The following is a 21351-nucleotide window of genomic DNA, read 5'->3' as shown; positions in this document are numbered from 1 at the left end:
CACAGAAGCTGACATGGGGCTAGAACCCATGAACTATGAGATCATGACCTGAGCTGAAGTCGGACACTCAACAGACTGAGCCACCCAGGCACCCCACAAATTTGCAATTTTAAAATACACTTATACTGTGACCATAATGTGATTTTGAATGGGGTGAAAGGATGAGAAATGAGATTGGGAGACAGAGTGACTAAGTCTATACGATAATCCTTAAAAGATCCTAAGTAGTGTCCGATGACCCTCTCTACTCTTGGCAGCTAAGAAGATGGAGACAGAAATTAACATAAAATAAACACCTATTATGTGTCAACTACTGTGTTAGGTGTTCATATACTTCATATCATTTAATTCTCAAACCAAAAACACCTCCAGCGTGCATAAATTCCATTTTATAGATAAAGAAACTGAGATTCAGAAAGATTAAGTAATCTGCCTAAATAGCTGCAATTTGAACCTAGATTTACCCAACTTTCAAGTGGATGCCCAGTTGGAAACTACACCATGCAGCTGATCAGAATATTTGAGGAAAAGCAGGTCAGTCACTGAAATATTGGGTTTAAGATTTGCCATTTGCTTTCCTGAGGTTCTTTACAGGCTCTCAACTGTGCGGAAAATGGCATGTTATTATTGGGCATTTGGACTCCCACGTTTTCATTGTGAGTGATGCTCTTTGCAGAAGTAGTTTTCAATTTCCTTAGTCACATTTTCCTAATACAAATCTCAGCTACTGTTTTTTGCTCTACCCTCTCCAAAATCTGACAGCTCAGTTCACAGATGAGCCCCTTTTCCAGGCTGCACCCTGCCACAGTTACTCAGACAATCCCAACTGAGGCAGAGAATTATCGGCAACGCCAGCACACTCATTTCAGAGTAGCTCAGAAATTAGCCTATATACTACTGCCAGTGGGCCAGTCACAGAGCTTCTAGGAATCTGTTCCCAAGTATTTCTGTTTGACAGTCAGATGCAGGTCTTGGTGTACCCTCCTCCCATCTTGATTCCATGATTCCTGCAACTTGCAATTCTTCCCTTCATCTCCTCTGCTTAGTGCCTAATCATACAACAAGATTTTGCCCTAGGACCCTAGTCTAATTTTCTGACGTTTACCTTGTGAGAAATTAAAATTCTTTTTCAGGACCAGAGTCCTATCCTAAACCACAAGTCTGTGCTTTCCCATTATGCTCTTGTTGTGCTCTCTTCCATGGACAATGTCTTGGTCCCTACTTTGGCCCAGTGCTGGTGTGCCCTCTATATAGCCATTTGTCTAGCTCCTAAGTATCAGTTGCCCTTCAATCCTTGCCATTGCATATCATTTGCTCACCAGCATCCTGGGAACTTGTGTTCATGATTTCTATCTGTTCACCACAGATGTATACTCCTTTTTCTCTATAGCATAACACTGTTGCTAAGAATAACTGGCCATCTAGAGAATACATTTGCTGCTCAACCATCTTGCACTGAACTGGGAACATGAGAATAAATTTTGTATAATATAGATGATGGAAGGATGTATGCTACTTCCAAAATGGCTCATAAAAACCTGCACAGAGCCAACTGGATGGCACCATTCAGCTAATATTGGTTGTATTAAAGTGGTAGATTCTCCATCAACCTGTGTCCTTGATTGACTTTTTAAAGTGCAAGCAACACCTCCTTTTATGTGAGTGGCAAATTAGTCTCCAGTCAGGATATTAAGCGATTGTGATTTGGGGGTTTGCCCAACACAGGAGTCAGCTATACTTACATAGTACATATTTCTTCCAAAAACCAGGGAGGCCAACATTTTTTTGGGTTGGTTGAGCTTATGACCTTCTGAACGAACACTGTCCCACTGGTCTAGCAGCTTCTCTGGTGTCTGCCACTGTTACCAAGTCAGTTTTGCAACCTCTGCCTAGAAGTAAAGGACTCATACAAGACCAAGTTCTATATCTCTTTCCCTGTGGGTCAGCCTCATGTTGCCTCCAATTGGTCAACATGCCTTATGATTATTTGTCAATTTATGGCGTACAGAAAGGCATTTATTTTTTTCCTTTTTTTAAGTTTATTTATTTGTTTTGAGAGTGTGGGGGAGAGAGATATGCAGACAGAGATGCAGAGAGACAATCCCAAGCAGGCTCCACACTGTCAGCGTAGAGTCTGATGCAGGGCTCAATCTCACGAACCATGAGATCATGACCTGAGCCGAAATTAAGAGTCAGACGCTTAACTGACTGAGCCACCCAGGCACCCCCAGAAAGACATTTAAAAACAAAACTGTCTGGGTGTGCCTGGGTGGCTCAGTGGGTTGAGCATCAACTTTGGCTCAGGTCATGATCTTGCAGTTCATGGGTTAGAGCCTGGTATCAGGCTCTGTGCTGACAGCTCAGAGTCTAGAGCCTGCTTCAGATTCTGTGTCTCCCTCTCTCTCTGTCCCTCCCCTACTCGTGCTCTGTCTCTCTCTCAAAAATAAAAACATTTAAAAATTTTTATAAAAGCCAAACTGTTTACTGGAAACAAACATAGGGAAACCAAGTACCTCCATGGCCACAAGTCTTTGAACATTCTGTCCAAGCTGTCCACCCTGAGAGCTGACAGTTGACTACACATTCCACCAGGCAGTGAATGCTCATTCTCTGGGGCTTCTCCAAGTTACGCTGTAGATGGAAATAAAGTATGATTTTATTGAAGAATCATATCACTGTCAAAATAAATCACTATCCTTTCATGGGAAAGACTATTCTATACCCTTTATGCTACAATAATAATCTTTCTACATCTTTGCAGGGAAAAATATCCTCTCTTATAGAAATTGGTGGGAGTCACAGAAAATGGTTGTCCTTACATCACAAATGAGAAATATATTGGCCCAAATTTATTTTTATGAGAACCACAACTCTAGAATAGACCTGCAATTAGTGTTCTGGGAGAGTAGGCAGTTAGATGCCACAGAAATCTGTCCTTGCTTAGCAAACACAGAATCAGGAGGATGCCTCAGTTTTAAATTCAGGTACCTTGCACTTCTGGATGGGTCAACAGCACATAGAGAGCTCAAAATTAACAGCTATCTAGGCTAAAAAAATAATAAGGATAAAAACAAAATCAACAACTATGCTCATTAAAAAGATCAATTAGGTTGAAAACATAACCATACTCTTAATCATGGGAAAAGTTGGTGCTTTGGTTTATTTCTCTCTTGTCGTCTCTGAAACCAGCATCTAGGCAAAATCTATTGCTTTTTGTAATGGCCAAGCTAGAAGAGATCTTAGTGAGAGAATAAATCATCTAAGAAACACTGAAAGAATAATGAAAAATTCCACTACAGAAATCATACACCATGTGCTTATTTAGGAAAACTCTGACATTGAACACATGTTAAATGTTAGCAATGTCCACACCAAATTAAAATTAATGATTTTAGCATGATTACATGCTGCATGGGCAAAAGAGAAATTACCATATAGGATCTATGATCCATTTGAGATGTATGGATATTCCAGATAGGTTAATAGTTTGGGACTTCTTTAATATTCTTTAAATATTTGTTTAACTTACGGTATTTGGAAACTGATTTTTCTATTAATGAATAGTTCATATCTTACTTTGTATCAAAAGAAAAAAATCATTACACGTACCAAATGTAACATTTTCAACTTGTTTGGAGTTGCTGCAGGTTGGCCATTTATTTTTCCTGCAGACTTCTACAGAGGCAGATTCAATGAAATGTTAAAATAAATCGCTGACACATGGTGGACAGAACTTTGCCCCATATTGGCCAGTTTTACAGTTTCACCAAATGGGATGTTCATCAGATGGCCTGTCTCAAAGTTGTTATGTGTCTATGGCTATACTGTTAGTTAAGAGAGCCATGTTTTAATACTTGATAGGATAATACTTAAGTCAGGACAGGTGAACAAAGTTTAGTTTTGATTCTAATTTCACTTGTGGACTCCACCTATCTTAGGAGAAATGGTACCAATTTTCATTAGCCAATTTGTGAAGGAAGCTTCTGTGGAAATATGAGTTCACTGACCCTGTGTTTTCAATTTCCAAGGTTTGGAATTTTCAATTCTAAAAACTATGTTGGTGATTCTTCTAGTGTGACAGCATAGGGTCATTCTTATTTCTATTAAACTGTCCCCATAGTGATTTTCACTTTGACGTTGGGGAGGAAATGCAACTTACTTGGAACAGCTTTGACTACAGCGTTTGTCCAAACTATACAGTTCATCACAGGAAAAAAAGGAACAGTAACATTACAAAAATTCGGAACTCACTAACTGGCACTTTGTAGGGAGGCATTTTAACTTAGATTGAGAAGAAAAGTACAACTGTGCTATTTATCTAGCAAGGCTTTGCTAAGCAAATTAGGAGTATATTCTAATAGCAAGTGTCAGTGTTCATCTTATGTGCAAGGCACGGTGTTTATCATACATGCAAATGAATCACCTGCCTAATACAGAATCATATCTAAATATTATAGTCACCTGATATGAATAGTTTGTTAGCATGTACATCTATGTAAGTTCTGGAAGTAATACAAATAATTTTTTAATCAACCCATTTCCTCAGTGCAAAATAACCTTTCCTGGTCATTTTGACTAAGTTCAAACTAGTGAGGTATAACTGTGCTATACTAGTTACAACTGAGCCCTAGTTTGGCAAGAAGGAATCAGAGTTTGTCATTTATACCAAGCGTCAAGACGGTAGACTAATATTACAAACAAACAAACAAAAAACAACAACAACAACAAACCAAACCAAAACCAAAACCAACAAAAAAGCCAAAGCCCCTAGCTCGAGATACAAATACAAACCAATTACCTGCTCACACTGGTCCACGCCAACTGGCTTGCCATCGCTGCGTACACAGCTCAGAAGGCGGGTCCTGATACCTTGTCCGCAGGTGGCATTTTCATTCAGCTGGCATGTGCTCCACTCTACAGGTATAGGATCACCACACTGAGTTTCAGAATTATGGTCATGTGAGCAAAATACAACAAACCTTTGATTATTTGCATTGGTGAGGCAGGATAGCATACACCTAATCCCAAAATAACTTCCAGGTGGCTTCAAAAAGCACCATGCAATTCTTTTACTGCAAAACAAGTAAACAACCAAATCAAAGTGAGTTACCTTCCTAAGTTTGCTTTCTGAAAGTAAAAAGACAGATGGTTTGTTGGAGACCGTGTCACTGTTGTGCTGAAGAGGAAAGGAAAGACACCAACAAGGATGGTAAAGGAAAACTAGTTTCGAATCATCTGTTTGCTGGGGGATAACTGATAGAAAAGGAACCCAGAGATGATGCTATTGCTTAATGTAACCCGAAACTATTTTCAAGGAACAAATCCAGTCATCTAAACCATTTGGTAAAGTTGGTACAGTGGAGCTTAAGTGTCTTAAGACACTTGCCTGAGAAAGGAAAGAGAGGTACCTCAGAACTACATGAATGTTACAGAAAATCTAATTTTTTTCAAATTATTGTCTCAGGAGAGAAGGTTTTATTTATTCATTCATTCATTTTTTTAAAATTTTTTTTAATTACTTTTGAGAGAAAGAGGCAGAGTGTGAGCAGCGGAGGGACAGAGAGAGGGGGAGGCACAGAATCCGAAGCAAGCTCCAGGCACTGAGCTGTCAGCACAGAACCCAATGCAGGGCTCGAGCCCACAAACTGTGAGATCATGACCTAAGCCGAAGTCAGATGCTCAACCCACTGAGCCACCCAGGTGCCCCCAGGAGAGAAGGTTTTAAAGATCTGGATAGTTGCATTGCAAACTAGACAACTGGGAGTCTGAATAAATTATGCCATAATTAATCTGATTCTTAAAAAAACAAAAACAAAAACAAAAACCAACTCTTACTTTTGGTGTGATTAGAAAGAATGGTCTTTGATGATATACATCAAGAACCTCTTTAAGGACACTTCCCATGTTTGATAAATGACCTACGTATGAGTTTAACGGGAATAGTAAACCAATGCATAGTAAAATCAGTATTTTAAAGACATGCTCTTCCAGTAAAGCAAATTTCACTTATTTCTGAAAAATTACTATAAAAATCAAAGATCTGAAGCACCTTTAACTAAATAAATAGGGCAAATACATTAAGTCATCTTTCACCAATAAAGACAATCAGACTGCCCCACCCCACCCCCCAGAATTCATTATGAAGTTTTCTATGTGAGAAATATCATAGTGCCACTGTGACCTCAGTGGGGAATTTGTTTCAGAAGAGACTATTACTTTGCCTCGGCAGGCCTGTGGTGGTTTGGCTGTCAGTACTGAATTCAGTGCCGAGACTTAACATGGTTCCACATTTTGTGGCATTTTGCATGTCTGCTCCTTTTGGGAATGGCAGGCAGCAAATCAATGTAACTAAACAGTCTGTGGTATGAGACACAAGAGAATCCTGAGCAGTGGCTGAAAAATGAGGCGGAGGGATTCCCAGTGCCTCTAAAGTATCCCTGTCCACTCAGAACTACAATTTATCCTATTGAGACCCATTGCGCAAGTACACCACAAGCTCGAATTTCTTGAAATAAAAAAGGCCATGAAAGAGCTAAATTCTATGACAGCATGACTACGTTCTTCCCTAAGTGGTAAATTATCCCCTGCTGTGTATTTTTGTTATTGTGGTTATCAAGGCTTAATTCAGCTCTTTTCTGGAACTTTGCCAAGTCTTTTGAAGCATCTCGGAATTTGGAGATTCCAGGTGGCCTTGCTGAAGCTACATGCCAAGTGCGGGCATTTCTTTCTGTGAAGGGACACTGGAAACATCAAAGCCTCGGCCTTGCGTGCAATACACTCTCACATTCTACTGTCAGTCCTGAATCCCAAGAATGAAGACACACACACACACACACACACACACACACACTCTCTCTCTCTCCCATTAGTCAATGTGTTCAGGGAAAATAGAATGGTTGTGGGTTTCAACCGTACCTGTTAGATTGTACTGGAACTGGAAGCAATTTTCATTGAGGAGGCAAGGCCGCACTTGCGAGTCTTCAGCACATGACCTTGAATTCAGTGAGGGCCTTAGCAGGTGGCGGGTTCTTCTCTGTGTTGAGTGGGGATCACAGGACTGTGAAAATCAAAGAGCAGACAGAGTTAGAATGGACCCATAGTTAGGTGGCAAATCATGTATGGTTATCTGTGTACATGTAAGCACTTGTGTAACAACTACAGGGAAGAGACAACTGAGAGTGTTAAATATAATACTGAGAAAATAAAACTATTTTGTAATTCACTATAAATTGGTATTTTGTTTTTTTGCACCTAACAACTCCTTTTCTAGGTTATGGTGAAGGCTACATTTCTGTCTTCCACGTGGAATTAGGCACATAGAGATTATTTTCTTCAATTAAACACACTCTGTACTCTCAAATAGCCTGCCACATAGCAAAAGATAAAATGCATTCTTGAATGTTTCAATGGATGAGAAAAGGAAGACAATGTCCCCGTGCCCTCAGATAGCCCAACAGAAATAACCATGCAGAAAATCTTAATGAGAAAATAATTGTTAAGACCCTGGAACAGGTATATACAGAGAATTATAAAATCAAGATTGCCAATACACCAGAACTTCCCTCATATTTGGGAGGCTGTTTGATCCACAGGGGATGAGCCACTACACATCATATTGCCCTTTAAACAAAATGAATGTAAAAATGTGACCTCCTGCGAATATCACTTTGTCCATGGGTCCTCTTACAGCCTCAAGTCATATAATGCCCTTGAGTCAGTAAACCCGCCTGCCACATTTCATCCAACTTTTCTAGCCATGGTGAACCTTCAAGTTCCACCTACTGGAATCATCTTTCAACTGTCTAAAATCCTATCCTTTCCCTTCAGAACACTAATCAAGGCTTCATCATTGATACTCTTTCAATAAAGATAAATTATTTTCCTCCTCCCTGAGCAAATTTCCCCCCATGCTCAGGAATTACTCTATAGGATTTGTTTCTGAACATATATACATACACATATACTTCTATACTACACCTGTCCTTATAATAATGCCATGATTTCTTTATTCCCTTGGCTCCTTCCTTTTTTTTATAAACTGCTTGAAGCCATGATACATTATGGTTTCTACTTCCCATATCAATCTCTAAAAATCTTGTTCAATAAATACCATTAAATATGGTCACAACTACACAATTCAAACCCCCAAATCTGAAGAGGCACATAGATGCCTAAACCACAAGAGAAACAAAAGTCTCTGAATTAAGGTTACCAAATCATCATTTCTATATTGGATGTTTTAATTATTTTTATTCCTTTTACTTTTTCAGATATTATAGCAAGAACACAACCTATGAACTGAATGTTGGCTATTAATCAAAATGATAAGGTTGGATTACACTGAAATATGCAGAAAAATGATACAAAATTTTATTTTTACTTATTTTTAATTTTTTTTTTAAGGTTTATTTTTGAGAGACAGAGCACGAGTGGGCGGGGGGAGGGAGGGGAGAGAGAGAGGGAAACACAGAATCCGAAGCAGGCTCCAGGCTCTGAGCTGTCAATACAGAGCCCGATGCAGGGCTCTAATTCACAAGCTATGAGATCATGACCTGAGCCAAAGTCAGATACTTAACTGACTGAGCCCCCCAGGCACCCCACTTTTCTTCTAATTTTAAATGTTTGGAGCCATTGAAACACACTTTTTTATCCATGTAACTTTCTAGTTGGATGATCTGTCAATACTTTTAAACTAATTTTACATTTTAATTATATCAAATTATCTCTAAATGATAAAGAAGGGCCATCAAAACCAGGTAATTATACTTAATTATCAGCAAGTGAATCCCATGATAAATGTTTACCAATAATTTATTACTAGTTCACCAATTAATTTGATTGTTTGTTCTCATAAGAAGGAATAAGAAGTTAAATGATTTGCCAATGAAAGAAAAATGAAGGTATCTAGGTAGATACCCCTGATTACTGTTTTACCGATTTTCTACCTTCTAAAAAATCAATGTTGGAACCAAATGAATAAGTGTTAGAACTTATGTACCTGTTTAGTCTACACCATCAAATAAAGCAAACGAGATAATAACACACACACAAATTATGTCACCTTGAACAATTTACTTATATACGATAGATCTTTGCTTATTTAAACTTGGGTGAGAAAAGTGGATTGGGGCATGGTGTAATTTGATGATATTTAAGAATTTTCTCCCTCAGAGCTCACAGTATATCAATCTTTAGTTAGGTGGGATGTGGTTTTGAAATATTCAGTTAAGCCTAACCCATAATTCATAATCATGTAGACTTCCATAAATACTTTCTAGAAATTAATATATTGAAAACCAACACTGCATCTAACTCTCCTACTAATTCTCTATCCATAGAAACAGACAAAGGGGAAAGTATGGGTGAGGGGAATCCACAAACACAATCCAACCTAACCTTAGGCAATATTTTTATGTTCTACTTAAAAAGAAAAACTGCCCTGGCACTGCTAAGAAGTGATAGGTATGTTAGTGTTCTCTCCTTATTTCTTTCTATTAGCTATTTATAGGAAGGTTATGAAATAATGACTTAGTCACAAAGGAGCTGGAAGTAGAGCTCAGAAAAAAAGAATGGTAAAGGAGGCTTATGTCTGGATGATTTCTTTATTGGACCAAGACTCCTCAAATACAAACCTGAATCTCCTCTCCTCTAGAGTATTTATGCAATGACATATTGTTGGTTTCCTAAACGAAGTTGAGAAAGTGTTGTGTGGATAACTAACCCAAAGTCAACTTTGGGCCAGTTTTATTGTAAAGATCAAGGTTATATAGCTAAAGTTTACTTGCTAGGGAAAGAGATGACCAGTAAGAACCAGTTAGTCTCTAGTAAATAAGCCCCCTTTATAAGACTGGATTTTCTAACTTATTACCTTTGAAAACCAGCACTTATCTTAAAGTTCAATCCTTCCTTATGACATTGTGCTTTCCCACCTTTTGTTCTCTCTAGCAAAAGGGCCTTTACCTTTGGGCCTGACCTGAATATTTGTATTCATCTGTCAAAATTAAATCAGATATCCTATGGGAGAGCCACCAATGACTCCCTTGCACCCATAAAAATGGAATAATCTCATTTTTAAACATTTCCACTGTATATGTACATGTATCAATGTGTGTGCATTCTTTCCCATGGACTATTTGAAGAGAGTCCATATCTTAATTTTCTTGGACACTGAAAAGCTTTTTCTATGTCTGGAATAAAGAAGGTAAATAATAAATATTTGTTGTATAGGATAATTTGGTTCTTCCTGGGCAATAATACTGTATATTTGTAAGCTGCCATTAGAAGACAAACTGGACTATGATCATATTTCCTGAATGTAAGGATTCCACAAAGATTTGCATATCTAATAAAAAGAGAATGTAATCTTCTAATTATCATACATTTTCCAGAAAATCTAGTTGACATTTCCTAAAATAATAGCATCTCTCATTAATAAAACATATCAGTAAATGAGTTTTGATTCACCACATAAAAGATGACCGTTAATTCAGGTATTTTAAAGAAATCCAGATAAAAATGTATAATTTGATATTTTTCTAACACCTAATTATTTTTTAAGTTTATTAATTAATTTTTTTTTTTTTGAGAGAGAGACAGCGTGAGCAGGGAAGGAAAGAGATAGAGGGAGAGAGATGATCCCAAGCAGGCTCCAACTGTCAGAGCAGAGCAACACAGGGCTTGAACTCAGGAAGCGTGACACCATGACCAGAGCCAAAATCAGGAGTCAGACGCTTAACTCATTGAGCTACGTAGGCATCCCTCTAACACTTAATTATTAACAAACACAATTTGAAAAAACTTCACTTAAATCCAGGTACTTGTAAACTTAAGTAACTCAGTATATTTCTTACATGGAGATGAGCAGGAACAAAGTCTAGCCTTGTCAACTCCCACCAGAGACAGAAAAATGAACGCTTTTATTCTGCTACAGGCTTTATCTGATTATTGTGAGATGGTTTCTCCCTCATTTTGTTGATTAGCCCTACTGACAGTAGCTCTGCTGTTTCTTTCCATCTCTCTCATGAGGCAGAACTGGATATATAATGCTTTTAACTTAAGTTTTCTTATTTGGAAAAATGGGGTAAAACAATTCGCAAAATACCCCTGCAATGCTTTGTAAGGAGATTTTTAATGAAATTAAATCCTGATCCTCTTTCCCCACGTCCTCGCCAACATTTGTTTGTGTTTTTGATTTCAGCCCTTCTGCAGGTGTGAAGTGATACTACATTGTGACTTTGATTTGCATTTCCCTGATGATTAGTGATGTTGAGCATTTTTGTGTGTCTTTTGGCCATTTGTATGTGTTCTTTGGAAAACTGTTTATGTCTTCTGCCCATTTTTAAATTGTATTTTTTTTTGGTGTTGAGTTGTATAAGTCCCTTATATATTTTGAATATTAACCCTTATCAGATACATTGTTTGCAAATATCTTCCCTCATTTAGTAGGTCATCTTTTTGTTTTACTGATGGTTTCCTTCACTGTGCAAAAGCTTTTTACTTTGGTATAGTCCCAGTAGCTTAATTTTGTTTTTGTTTTTGTGATGAGCACAGAGTAATGTATAGAATTGTTGAATCACTATATTATACACTTGAAACTGATATAACACTGTATATTAATTATACTGGAATTAAAAAAAAATAAACTCTGATTCTCAAAGGTCGAGAAGACCTCTACAGGAGAAAAATCTGGGCCTGAAGAATTTTTATTTATGCCTCTCATGCTTAAAAATATTCTCAAAGATTCTGAGAAGATGGTTACAGAAGTGAAAAAAAATCTTTGGATATTCCAGTGCAAGAAGAGCAAAGACAGAGCAAAGACAAAGCAAAGACAGAGCAAAGACAAACTATGAACATATGGGGACCAGTGACTGAAGTTATAGGACCTGTGTGACATCAGCATCCAATAGTGGAAAGCAAAAGGTACAATGAGGCATCTGCCATACACAAGAACACCAAAATGGAAAACTAAACCTGAGCATAGGAGGATTTTGTACATTCCAGAAGCAGGTGGCTAGAAAGGGGTTCATGGAGAGATTTTGGGCATTGATGTATTAACAAGCCAAAACTCCCTTCCAAAATAGTTCCCTGCACTGAAGAGAAGTGGATGAGAAGAGTTTCCTAAGGGAGCAAAATAGGGAAACTACCAATAAAGGAAAAGAAAGGACCAATAAACAAAGAGGGAAGGAAACAGGATCCAGTAAATCTCACATAGTAAGTTGCTATAGTTCCGAACACTAAAAACAAAAGAGGGAAAGAATGAACGTGCCCTGGACCATGAAAATGAAATTAGAAAAAAGCAATCCTCAAATACACTCCCCCCCAAAAGTTCACAAAACTTGTTTCACACACAAAAAAATAAGCAAAGAAAATGATCAAATTCAAATCCCAAACAACAGTATTATGAAAAAAGGTAATAAAGGTCAAAATAGTGTTCCCATAGATAAGAAAGTACAGTAGAAAGACATGCATGAAAAACAGACATGCATGCAAACTACTACTTCAAAGGAAACAAATTAGAATTTCAAAACTGGCACAGATATGAAAGAACAACATAAATAAGAATTAGACACAGACATTTAGTGACAGAACTCAGTAAATAGAAATAAAAGAAAAAGCATTTTCAGAAATGAAGATGAAACTAGGAGAAATACAAGAATAAAAAAATACCATTTTGGGACACCTGATTGGCTTAATTGGTTAAACATCCAACTTTGGCTCAGGTCATGATCTCATAGGTCGAGCCCCACGTGGGGCTCTGTGCTGACAGTTTGGAGACTGGTGCCTGCTTTGGATTCTGTCTCTCTTGCTCTCTCTCTCTCTGCCCCTCCCCTGCTTGTGCTCTCTCTCTCTCTCTCTAAAAAATAAATAAACATTAAAAAATTATCATTGGGGCGCCTGGGTGGCGCAGTCGGTTAAGCGTCCGACTTCAGCCAGGTCACGATCTCGCAGTCCGTGAGTTCGAGCCCCGCATAGGGCTCTGGGCTAATGGCTCAGAGCCTGGAGCCCGTTTCCGATTCTGTGTCTCCCTCTCTCTCTGCCCCTCCCCCGTTCATGCTCTGTCTCTCTCTGTCCCAAAAATAAATAAAAACGTGGAAAAAAATTAAAAAAAAAATTATCATTTTTTTGTCCAAGAAAAAAAAGTGGAGAAAAATGAGATAAAAGAACATAGAGATAAAAGAATGAGATAAAATAATTTGAGAAAAACTAGCAATTAGAAAAGTGAGGCAATACAGATGCCACATGCATATAAGATTTTATGAAGAAGAAAACCTAAACAACAAAGCAGAACTGAAGAAGATTCAAAAAAACTTAAAAAAAAAAAGACTCAACTACTTATTGAAAGGGTATCTCAGAATAACTAATACTGAGACATATCCTGGTAGAAGTATTAAGCTTTAAAGAAAAAGAAGGAAATATTCTATGAGTATTGGACAAGACTAGATGGTACTAGATGGTTTATAAAGGAAATAAAATCAAACTGGTCATGAGACTTTTTGACAGGAAAACATACCAGCTATTTGAAAGATGCACAAAGAAAACAAAGAAACACACAAAAATGATTCAAGGATTTTAGATTCAGCAAAGCTGATTTTCAATTAAAAGACAATGCATAAACTGTTAACATGCGAGAACTCAAGGAATAGTGTTTCCAGGAGTCGTAACTTAGGAATTTAGGGGACACTGAAGTTTACACAACCAGAAGGGCTGAGATGACATTAAAGACTTGTGGTGAGTCAACTTTACATGTAAAATTTATAAGATATAGATAAAATTCAAACGTAAAAACAAATGAGAAGAACCTTTGAAAAAAAATGAACATTTTAAAGTACTTGTGTTGGTAGCTGGAATATTGTTATTCTGGGAATGTTTTCTGTTACATGGATCAAAGCAAATGTGTAATTACGATCACTTTTATTGCCAATGTCCTTGAAAAAGTGGATTCTCAGAATAGAAAAAAAAGGAGATATATATTTAATGGAGAATTTAAATGAACTCCTATAGTTCATCAGTATGAACCCCTGAAGTTTTTCATTTTCAAAATAAATGAAATAATCGCATGTATTTCTAACCTCTACCACTGAAGTGGCTTTGGGATGCTTAATGAGTTTAATGAGATTAATGAATGTAAGCTTTCTGAATTATCAGAGCTGTGGATTTTGCAAGTGCAGTGAACTCTTATTAATGTATTTTTCACAGCTAAAAAATTGCATGCAAAAAGGAATGTTTACTATGACATCATAGCAAAACTGATCAGAAATGAAAATACTGTAAACTAAAGTTACTAGTCAGTCAGAAGGGGCAGAAGTTGGATTCTTGGGCCCTACAGTGATGGGTTCTGTTTCTCTCTGTACTTTACCCCACAATTGAGGGGTTGAACAAGACATACAATCCTATGTATAGCAGAAAAACCTCTATAGCTTTTGTTTGTCCTTTGAGATATTAAAAGGGTAATAACAGTGGAGACCAAAACATAATCTGGATGCCTAAAACCCCCAATAGCAACAGGTAACATTTTAGAGTATAAACACATGCCTAGCACTGTGGTAGACATTCCATGGGGATTAGCTCAAAAAGCCTTTCAACCTGCTACCGATCTAGGTGTATTTTAATATCCTTATTTTTACAGATGATGAAATTAAAATCCACAGAATGTAACAACATAGTAGGTGCTCAAGCCAGGAGAGGGCTAATTTGCTCTTCAGTATCTTCAACTGTTCTGCTACTGTAAAGTAGTGGTACTTGTGGAGTAGGTTGAGGTGGGGACAGTGGGTACAACAATGTCTAAGAGAGTTGTTTAGTGACTGTGGTTATTGTGACTGCCATTTATTTTAACCTGGAAAGCATTTAGTATGTACAGTAGTCATTAGAAATGGAAAAAGAGAGAGAGACAACAGACACAAGGAACTTTATCAACTAAGCCAAAAGCAAAGTAAGTCACAGTCTGAGGTGTGGGGGAGTCAATGTAGGGATGGGACAGTGAACAAGACTTACTGCCAGCCTTTGAGGAGACCACAGTTCATAAAAGATGCTCATAGGCTAGGGACTGACTCATCGTATTTAGAGAGTTAATTGGAAAGAGGAGGGCCACATGTCTCAGTGTAATGAAACTGACAAGAGCAGGGGCAAAAGCTATCATATCATCAACATGAAATAACGTTCCTGGTAAAGCTTTACTGCCCTAATGTGAGGAGGAAGTTGGGATGACACATAAATATCTGGGGATTTTTGCTTAGCTAAGATGTTTGGGTAAAGATTTTATAATAGTCCGGGACATCCCCACGTAGTCCTTCTGCTTGGTATTTTATGACACTAAGGAGTTGTGAAGGTACAAATTTATAATCCAATCAGAGGCCTTGTAACAAATGAATGATGTATGTCCTATCCAATCACTATTTATATATTATAAGTGGTATACCGTGTTCATATTATTATTGGGGCTTGGGAATGAAGAAAGAACAATGACCAAACAGAGCCTAAAATAAAGGCCTACATTCTTCAAAAATGTCCAAGTCATGAAAGAAAGAGACTGAAGAGACCAAAGGGATAGAATCAGTAAATGCATTATGGTCTGGATCCTGTAATCAAAGGACTATAAATGCTAGAAAAGGAATTACTGGGACCATTGAGAATTTGGGAATATGGCCCAAAGATTAGTTGCAAGTACTGTCGATGATAAATTTCCTGAATTTGTTAACTATGCTGTGATTATGTTAGAGAATATCCTTATGCTTAGGAAACACATACTGAATGGCCAATAGTAAGGGAATAAAGGGCATGTTGCCTTCAACACATGCTCAAGTGGTTCACAAAAAAGACCGTATAAACACACACACACACACACACACACACCATTATTTTTTCACATATATGTATATATGTGTGTTCATGTGGAGAGGGAAAGAGGTGCATGTCTGTGTGTATGAGGCAGGGAAAGATAAAGTATATGAGGCAAACTTAAAACCTGACGGTGTGAATTTTCTGTAAATTTGAAATTATTTGGAATTTTTTTTTCAATAGCAGAATTATAAATGGCACTGGCACACTGATATTTAGGAAGTGCTTGTGAAAAAAAAATATAAATGAAACACGAAGTCATAAGTAACTATATACCACCTAGAGGATCCCTAGGTGACAACTGCTATGTGAACTGAGGGCAAACAAACTCTTATCTTCAAACTCTCTGTCCTTCCCCTTGCCCCACCCCCGACCCCTCCGGTCCTTCTCTTCTTTAATTTCCCTATGATGCTTATTTCTTTTTCTTCACTCTAAGCCTCATCCACTCAAGAAACAAATTTAAAAACCAAGCCAAAATTAGCAATAAACTGCAGCTGGGTTCCTGGTGTGCGTTGGACCCCAGGACACTGTCTGTAATGAGAATGTCAGGACAGAGTGTTGTGTCTGCCAGCAGTGCAAGAGTGCTGGGCCCCTCTTCCGACCTCTGAAGACTAAAAGAGAGTCAGTTTTGTGTTATCTGTTTTAATGTCTGTACCCCATCTAATCCCAGTCCCCACCATAAATCAGAGGGGCTAAACAATGCACCTAGAATGAGTCTAAGATCTCACTCTCTACTTTTGCCTAACCTTTCCCTCCAAAGATCCTTGGGTCTCTTTCCTCTCAGGACAATCTTATCATTTTTTAGCCAAAACCACTTGATCCACCAGAAGAAGAAGAGTGTTATCAAAATTCTATACGTGGGGCTAACAATACAGAGTACACCCACATGAGAAGCTGATCTGGGCTCATTCTTTATAGGCACCTCATTGCTGTAGGTTTTTGCTCACACGGAATGTTTCCTTTCCTGTTTTTTTTTCCTCCCTCCATCACTCCTCTACTCCACTTTGCCTAACTAATTATTACTCGTCTTAGGTTTCCAGATGTATATTTTCTGCCTAGAAAACTTCAGAGATTCTTCCAGCTGTGAAAAAGTGGGCCAATATATGCTGACATGACAACTTTTGTTTTTTCTCTTTTAACGGCTACTACTCTGTTGAAATTGATTAGAAATATTTTGCATTCCTCATTAGACTGTAGCTTGCTTGAGGGATCATTATATCCCAATGTCTAACAGCATTCATCATCTAGGAGGCACTTAATATTAGTCCAATAAAGAGTATTTCAATTTATTTTTGTACTTACATGCTAGAAACTGTGCTAAATTATTTACATGTATTATCCTTACTATAACTTCTAAGTTGTGCATAATTATTTTAATTTTCCTGATTTATTCAGGTTAAATAGCTTTCTCAAAGTGCCAGTCCTAAGAAGAGAAATGGGAAGGAAAGAGAATACAATGTATTTGGGTTTTTAAAAAATCTCAAATTTATTTCCTATAAATGTTTACTCAACACTTTTGTATACTTAGCATTTGCATTTCAACATGGCATTTACTATCTAGAGAAAAAGATATGCAACCAAATTGAAATCCATTTTATCTGAGGGTCTTCTGAAACAGGAAAAATAATCGGGAGGGGGGGGCGTTCATAATTTGGTCTCTATACAATCTGCAATTATAAAATAATTTGAAGGTAAAAGAACCCATAGTATTTTCATTTGCAATTTCAGAATTACCATTTTTCTATTTCTCCCATATAAGTGTACTATCTTAAAACTTAAAAAAAAATCTACAGACACATATGAAGAACTAAGGAATACTAGTGAGATAAGGTAAATCTAATTTAACCATATATCCTTTAAGAAAACATAGGTCACATAAAATTATTCACAGATAGTTTTCTAGGTAATATGGATACTATAACCAAAATGGAAAGGAGGTTAAGATTTGGAGAGCAACATGTAATTTTTAAAAATTTGAAGTATGTATAAAAATCACCAAGATATCTCTCTGATCAGACATGCCATTTTATGGAGAGTTCCCCTGGCAATCAATGCTATAGTGTGTCATAGGGGTAAATATATTTTCACATTCTATCTTACCAACTTGAGGGATTGAAATGTTGCAGAGGCGGACTCATAGGGTAACCTTCACATATGGTAAACACATGTTTAAAATTCAAAGTAAAAATCTGGCCTTTTCTACTTGGACATGAAACCGACATTTGGGATGAAATCAAAATCACAAGTAAAATGGAATATAGATCACAAACCTGAGTTAAAAGCCATTAATACACAGTAGTTGGATACTAAAGTTTTAATAATAGCCATCATAATACTGAAATATCATTGACACAAAAGACAGCTCTTCATAGATCAAAGAGAGCAAATGAGTCGTTTCAAAAAATTAAATTTTATATTTCACTATTTCAAAAGTTAAAATAGTCACTCTTTTCAGACTTCTTAGAGAAAACTCCACTGGCAGAAAGCTCAGCAATTAGAAATATTACAAGTAAACTTGGGCTCTGACTGTGATGGTTTAAATTTTTCAATATTATTAATTTTTGATGTACTTGTAATCCCAATAAAATCATATTTGATATTCTAATGAGTAATTATTATACTCACTTTTATAGATTAGTAAACATAGCATCAAATAGTGTCAACAACCTGTCATAGCCACATAGTATAATACAAAGGACAGAAACCAGAATCTTGATATCACTTTTGTTATCTTCTTGGATTTCAAGAACTGCATCAAGTATTATCTTTATATACCTACTTTATAAATAATGTTTAACCAATATGTCAATAACAAGAAGAATAATTTTATTATTATAATAGTGGCCGATTAGCTTTCATAGCCCATTATACATTATATGGGTGGTTGAAATCTTCCAAGTACACTGTTCAATGATCTGGATGTTCTTATGTCAAAACTATCCTATATAAAGAGTTAGAGATTTTGGGAACCTATTTTTGCATATTGTGATTACAAAAGGAGCATTGACAGAAGCCCTGCTGCCTTAACAAACAACAGCCATTGCCTCTAGAAATAAAAGGCAATTCTCCATGTCTATTTTTTCACTCATAAATTTACCCCATATAATTCACAACGAAGATAATAAAATAAGTTTGAGAGCACTCTGAAGAACAAAAAGCATTCTGTGAACAGAGAGGGCACTCTGGTGAGGGGAGGGGTTCATACTGGACTGTGCCAAGAGGCAGAAATTGATTCAGTAAAGCATCATCTAAATGAAAACTAAGAGCCATCAAGTTCCAACTCATCACCAATTACCCAAAGGTTGGAGCCACTCAATCAAGTGCCACCAGAAACAAATTGAAAATTGGCAGAGCACAAAATAGATGACAGTCAGACACTGGAATGTGAGCCAGTGAGCATGAGGAGGGCTGATGACTGCTGAAGCAGAGTCTTTGGGGATGGTAGGTACACAGGAGTGACATAACAGAACTCACCAGATTTATTCACTCCCTATTGACAAACACTCAGATGTATAAAGTATAATTTGGAGTGTATTCCCTGAAGAAGTATGGTGTTCCCTTAGGCTAGAAGTCCAATGCAACCAGAAAGAGGCAAAAGAACGCAATATAGGTAAATGTGGGACAGAAAAGACTACTGTAACTTTAGAAACTCAAACAGAGTTCATAGGAACAAAATTCCAGAGCATTATATTCAATAGACATGACCAATTTTCATAAGACAAGAATCTCTTGCTAAAGTTATGGAGAAATAGGTCAGGCTGAAAGAATACAGATGCTAGCTTTTGAATTAGGCTCAATTTTGACTCTGGACCCTGCAACCCAGATATTATAAGTCTTCTAAACCTTTCACTTTCCTCGCTAATATAAGGGGGCTAATCATGCTATTCTATAAGCATTAAAAGATGTAATACATACAAAATACCTAGCATAGAGAAACACTGGATTTGTTTTTATTTACTTTTGTTTGTTTTGTTTTGAATTTTCTTTTACTTTGTAGAGTGATCCCAAGAATACATGGAAACCTATGGTCTATATTATTTCCAAAAAAGCTGAATGCCTATTTTGCTTCTGATGTGTCCTAAGTTCTAATGAAATTGATGGAGTTAGGAGTAGACAAAATGTGTCTGCTTGTTTCCTACATGATTGTGTGCGTGTGTGTGTGTGTGTGCATGTGTGTGTGTGTGTGTGTGTGTGTGTGTGTAGGAGGAGGGAGAAGAAGTAGGAGGAGGGAGGAGGCGAGTAGAGATGAAGTAGGGAGAAAACAGAGCACAAAGGAAGCCTGAAGGCTTTGGAAAATGATCACTTCCTGTGGCCACAAGCCTGCAGAGAATTGCTGAGTCTTCCAGGAATGATGCCTTGGTAGGGAAGGGCAAAAGGATACATGAGTGAAGACCCACCTATGAGCTGTTAGAGTCACTCCATAGGCTTATGGTTGATGCTTCTTGTTATGCATTAAATCCTCTAGCTTCTATTAAAAAGTTAAGCTTTATAAAAGCATTCAAAATGAATATCTTTGAGGGAGATGTTTATTGCTATCATATGAGAGGGAAGAAAAAAAAAACAAGAGAAAAATCTCTAAGGTTTTCTTTAGTGGGTTGCAAATCATTGAATTATGAGTTACACAGATATTTACAAGCTTGGCCTAGATAGAGTATAGTAATCTATAAATGCTGCTCAAGTGATTTATGGCACAACTGTTCTAACACATTACCAATAGCAGGAAATGTATTTAATTTATTCTCAGGGATGCACATTTACATTATTCACAACAAGCCATTTATAGGGAAATGTGCAACCCTTAAACTAAAGTGAATGCATCTCTAGTGGGTTTCGAGCAGTTATAACTGTCTAATAAATGCTCATATCCTAACTTACTGTATAAGCCAATGTAAATGTTCACTAGCTATCCTGTAAACACTTTATTCTGTGAATTAGTGAATAGTTCTGGAACGTATGGCAAAACATGTAGACTAACAAAGTTTTTTGGGTCCTGAGTGATAAAGAACCTACCTTCCTTGCTGAAATTTTGCTAATGCATGAAAAAGAAACTCATCTTTTTTTCCTGGTCTCATATTGTAGGTTTGTCAGATGTAGCAGAGGGATGTATTTCAAAGTTCTGAGGATCTTTTAGCATATTTGGCTACTGACCAGAGAATGTACCATCTGGTGGACTACCAGGTCATAGGTCTAATTTGCAATCTACCTGTGTCAAGACAAAAATAATATTCTGAGCCTTTCTGTTTTTTTTAATAAAAACATATGCATGCATATAGCTTGGAGATAGAGGTGAAGAAAAAGGGGGGAAAGAGGAGACAGGAACAGGATGAGAGGGAGTGAGGGATGTAGGAAGAGGGAGCCCCATCCTAAATCACCAAGGACTTTCATATGTTTTTATAATTTATTTCTCTCAGGAATCCCTAGGCGTAGTTGTCTAAATAACAATGATGTGTGTATATATATATATATATATATATATATATATATATATATATATGCGTGTATCCATATGTGTATACA

The 21351-nt window shown here is 37.1% G+C and overlaps 1 protein-coding gene across 2 annotated transcripts in view; it reads right to left on the bottom strand.

Annotated features, from left to right (window-relative positions):
* The window catches only part of THSD7B (thrombospondin type 1 domain containing 7B), a 1583569-nt gene that overhangs the window by 36797 nt on the left and 1525421 nt on the right, over nucleotides 1-21351 (bottom strand). For both annotated transcript variants that reach the window (XM_045479666.1, XM_045479668.1), the window contains 3 exons: nucleotides 6916-7057; nucleotides 4799-4914; nucleotides 2514-2631 (listed from right to left, as the gene is read on the bottom strand). In XM_045479666.1, the coding sequence (XP_045335622.1) occupies nucleotides 2514-2631; nucleotides 4799-4914; nucleotides 6916-7057 (376 nt within the window). The remainder of the gene's footprint in view (nucleotides 1-2513; nucleotides 2632-4798; nucleotides 4915-6915; nucleotides 7058-21351) is intronic.

Source organism: Leopardus geoffroyi, chromosome C1, assembly GCF_018350155.1.
Source record: "Leopardus geoffroyi isolate Oge1 chromosome C1, O.geoffroyi_Oge1_pat1.0, whole genome shotgun sequence".
Lineage (NCBI taxonomy): Eukaryota > Metazoa > Chordata > Mammalia > Carnivora > Felidae > Leopardus > Leopardus geoffroyi.
Note: the sequence above shows the minus strand (reverse complement) of the source record. Positions and strands in the feature narration are given on the sequence as shown.